At 35.5% G+C, this 4,906-nt stretch overlaps 1 protein-coding gene across 1 annotated transcript; it reads left to right on the forward strand.

The window, feature by feature from the left end:
- The first annotated feature begins 294 nt into the window (after positions 1 to 294).
- Positions 295 to 2,915, forward strand: LOC140963451 (squamosa promoter-binding-like protein 8). The gene is made up of 3 exons (XM_073422785.1): positions 295 to 1,422; positions 2,254 to 2,426; positions 2,594 to 2,915. The coding sequence occupies exons 1-3, from the start codon at positions 767 to 769 to the stop codon at positions 2,758 to 2,760; spliced, it is 996 nt and encodes a 331-aa protein (XP_073278886.1). The 5' UTR covers positions 295 to 766; the 3' UTR covers positions 2,761 to 2,915.
- The last annotated feature ends 1,991 nt before the right edge of the window (positions 2,916 to 4,906 follow it).

Below are 4,906 nucleotides of genomic sequence, written 5' to 3' on the forward strand. Positions count from 1 at the left end.
CTTGTGTGAGACAGTCTCACGGGTCGTATTTTGTGAGACAAATATCTTATTTGGGTCATCCATGAAAAAATATTACTTTTTATTGTAAATATTAGTAGACTTGATACGTCTCACAGATAAAAATTAATAAGAACATCTCACAAAATATATATCCTAAAAATAAAATTTTCAGCATCTCCAATGAATTGCTCTGACTTAGATTTTAGGGTAGATATTCATATTATTATTTAAAATTTAATGAAATAGAGCATTAATACTGCTACTAAATAATTTAGGGTTCCACTGTACATCTTTCTCCATCACTTCATACTACTAGCTCCCCGCGTTTCTCTCACACATAGAGTCGCACACTGTTTCTTTCATTCAGGAAAACCCTCAAAGTCCGACATGTTCCTCAAATTTCCATCAAAATTTTATCATTAAATTTAAACCATTTTTTTAAATAAACCATTTTTACTTTAGTGGGAAGCTCCACAGAGAGAGAGAAACAAGTTAAAGCTATGAGTCTTTTGCAGCCTTTCTTCTCTCCATCTCTCCTACTTTTTGGCTGACATATTTCTTTCTCTCTCTTTTTTTTTTCTATAATATAAAGTTCCTCTCTTGATTTCAGATCTTCTGTGCGCTTTCAACTTTTATTTAATCATTATATTATCAGAATTATACAATTTTGAAAGTCCAGTTACTGTTGTTCTAGCTGACACTCTAGTTTTGAAATTTTGTGTCTCGAGGGTTTCAACTGAGGGTTGGATTTGTTTCGGTATTGGAAATGTTGGAATATGAATGGGGGAATCCTTCAACGATGATGATTTCTGGGGACGAATCGGTGCAAGATTCGGAACAAAACCGCCAATTTTTCGATCCTTACACCACCCCAAACTTTTCTGAAACCACGGGTTTTGTTCACGATGAGACACACTTCGGCAGCCCCGCCGCAGCTCACCACCTGCAGTTTCATCATCCTCAGGTCCAGAACACTAACACCCATATCAATCATTTTTACGATACTCGTGTATATGGCGGTCTTTCTTCGTCATATCAGGCAGCACCGCCGTCTTCCATGCTCAGTCTTGAGCACTTCGGTCCGACGGGGTTCGTGGTGGTGCCGAAGAGTGAACCGATAGTCGGAGGGCTGGAATTCAACCCTGAGCTTAGTGTAAACGCGAGTAGAATCGGGCTTAATTTGGGCGGCAGGACTTACTTCGCCTCTTCCGAGGATGATTTTGTGAACCGGCTGTACCGCCGTTCGAGGATTCTCGAACCCGGTCCCGCGAACTCCCCCAGGTGCCAAGCCGAGGGCTGCAACGCCGACCTTAGCCATGCTAAACACTACCACCGCCGCCACAAGGTTTGTGAGTTCCACTCCAAAGCCGCCACCGTCGTGGCCGCCGGTTTGACTCAGCGGTTCTGCCAACAATGCAGCAGGTTTCGTTTGTTTGAAAATCACTAAAACTCCCTCGTAGTTTCCCATAATAACGTTCACAGTGGATAGAAAATATCGTTCAAGTTTTATATGTCTTGCGCTGTTAAAAAAAGGGTCACCGGAGCTGCTACTGCTACTACTAATCATAAGCATTAGAATTAACTTTGCCTTCTATCAAGGACATATCATACACAGAAATACGGACGCACAATTCTGGGTGGGGATTTTGGATTGGCATTTTAAAATCTTGAAGTAATTTTTTTTTATATTTTGTCTACTCCATGGCTGGCACATTGGGTGAACAATTTCCATGCATTTCTCGTTCTTGCAATATTCTGCAGTAAATTTCTGGCATTGATTAGTCGCAAAAGTTGCAATGATCGATTATGATGAGAAAAAAAAGGTACTTTGAAATTTGCAGCCATGGCGAGTTAATAATCAACGAACTGACTAAACTGCCCTCTTGGGGTGTGAAATACACCAATGATTGAGTTCGGCCTTTCTCTTCCGTGCATGGGGTGATCCCGAGGTCATATTCGTCCTTAAATTAATATTGCCCGTCAATTTTGATTCTGTTCGTGTTTGGTGTACCATTTTCCTTCTTATAGTAATGCGCAGCTTTTTTTATTCTATTTTCAATGTGTTCTCAGCTTTTTAGCATAATGTGATAAGTGTGTCACATTATTTTGTTGACTAATTAATTCATTTTTTTTCCATTATAGTGTTTTGCACGTTACAAGTTTGTGAAATAAACTCAAGTACCTCATTTCTGAGCGTATTCCATGTTTTTTCAAAATTTTATTAATGTTTTCACTAGAATTTTTTCACTTTAGGTTTCATTTACTGTCGGAATTCGACAACGGGAAGCGAAGCTGCAGGAAAAGGCTGGCCGATCACAACCGGAGGAGGCGAAAATCCCAGCAAAATAATCAAGAAACCGGCAGTACCAACAAGTCTCTGCTTGAAAATAGTGGCCCCAATTCTTCTTCGGAAAACTTAGCGGCGAGTAAGCATAAGAAATCCATGTTAATTTGTTTTATCCAACGCAAAACAAAAGTGTGGTTTTTCTTAAGATCAAATGCGTTCATGCTGATCAGAAAAGAACTTCCTACTCATTCTGCGCTCGATTGTATTGCTTTTTATACATAATGTGAACTTAACCAAAAATTTCAGGGTCACCGCCAGATTCCGAGCCTTATTCCTCCTCTGTCACGGTTGCTATTTCGCCACCTAGAATTTCACTGGATTGCCTCGGACAAAGATACTACAGAAACGGCACGGGCACAGCATCTTCTCCGACTGCATCAACAAGGTCACTCTACTTTTCAAACCCATCTTAACCAGAACGGTCCAGCAGGACAGTCGGTTAATAATTAAGCTTGACCCTCCAAACTTGCAGTGGATTCTAAACTTTCACAATGACTAAGAACTATTAATCTCATTCCTGCGCCTATTAGCTACTAATAAACATAGTGCAGAAGTTCAATCTAAAAAATTAAAATATGTTAAATCAGTCGATCCTATTTGCTGATTTAATTCAATTTAAGAGACACATATATCTGTGTTAGGCAATGGACATTTCTTAAAATATGTAACCAGAAAAGCCACTTTGTATCCCCAAGTCTAGCTTTAAAATTTAAAAGAAAGTCATGTTGTTGTTGATTACTTCCATGTGGGAATGTTATGTCGTCTGAGTTTGGCCAGTTTCCTTTTTCTTACAAGGTTTTATTTTTGCTGGCTACACTCAGGCAGCTCTATTGCTATTTCAGGCTATTGCATTATTTTGTTTTTTTGTCTTCTACTTTGATTTTTTCTCTGGTGGAAATAGGGTAAATTAATGAAAAATAATATCATTTTTTCCTTTTTTACTGCGGTAAGAATTATGTCAATCAATTCAGGTTATGTTTTTTTTTTTTTGCGTTCAATTATTTTGTCCCAAAAAAAAAATTATAGTAATTGAAAGTAGGTTAATTCCTTTATGTATTTTATTGAAGAAATTTTTTGAAAATAAAATTTTATTCTTTTAACTCTCAAATAAAAAAAAATCACATACACCATGTTTTGTATAAAATGTACAAATTAAATCTCCCTCACAATGGTACAGGTAAATTATAAAAATATATTTTCTCAAGGGTCAATAAAAAAATTATTTTCTGTTACGAAAATAGAAATTCACTTCATTTCATTTCTTTTATATAGTTTCTGTTACTATGTCAAGTAATAGACCATTATATATATATATTGAAGTTTTAAGAATGAATACAAACAATAATCAACCTAATTAAACATTTAAATAAAGGGTGCACCCGTTTTTGTATAAAAGGTTTTTCTTAAACGATTCCATAAAAACACAGAAGACCAGGTGACTGTCAATTAATGTTAATATATAATATCTCGTCCAAATATTTATTATTTGACTTGAATGATAATTTAATAATGAACAATAAATAAAATATTAAAAGTCGCTTGAAATTATAAATTAGGGCAATAAAGATCCACTCATAAATCTCCAACTGCATCCAACATCAATATATATAATAATGTGTACCGTACAATAATTCATAATAATTTAAACCCAAATATTGAATCTTCTTTCAGTTTTGTTGCTACATGTAGAAAAGATTCAGTGCTATCAGTACTCATTTAAACAAATAATAAAAATTTTACAAAAATTTTTGTAAGCCAAGTCTAATGAGTTAATTTGGTGAAATAGATTTTCTATTTGGGTTACTCATAAAAAAATATTGCTTATTATTACTAACAAATTAGAAAATTTTGATATGGTAGAATAATAATAAATAGACAAAAACTTGTGTGAGACGGTTTCACGAGTCGTATTTTGTGAGACATATATCTGATTTGGTTCATCCATGAAAAAATATTACTTTTTATTGTGAATATCTATAGGGTTGACCCGTCTCATAGATAAAAATTCGTGAGATCGTCTCACAAGAGACCGACTCTAATAAATATTATTGAAAATGCCAAATTCCTTTAAATATAAATAATCATTTATTGTGAAATTTTCTCTTGTGTGAAAACTTTAAAAGTATTTTGTCTTTACAAATATCCTACAATATCCCGCATGAATATATATGTTGTCTCTTATTGGACCCCAGCAACATCTGTGACATATGATATGAGTTGGTCTCAAAATATCCACCGGATCTTTTTTTTTTCTNTAAGTACGAGTAACCGTAAAATATGAAAAAAAAAAAGTTTCGATACGGGCAAAAGACGTGGAAAAAACATCAATATAAACAGAGAGGTCGGCCTCCTCCTCCTCCCATTGAAGTGGATATGGCATTAAGGACGTTAGGTCTATTCCTAATGTGAGATATTTCTAAACATGCATGGAAGACTAATATCTTATCTGTCACTTGGCATGCACGTGATTCTTTTTTCATGTGGTCGGTCTCTCCATAATCCTGTCGCCATGTGGCTAGTCTGAAAAGTTTCCAACATGTTGGGTTTTGAAGTCCCCCG

The sequence above is a fragment of the Primulina huaijiensis genome, chromosome 17 (assembly GCF_012295235.1).
Source record: "Primulina huaijiensis isolate GDHJ02 chromosome 17, ASM1229523v2, whole genome shotgun sequence".
NCBI classification, from domain to species: Eukaryota; Viridiplantae; Streptophyta; class Magnoliopsida; order Lamiales; family Gesneriaceae; genus Primulina; species Primulina huaijiensis.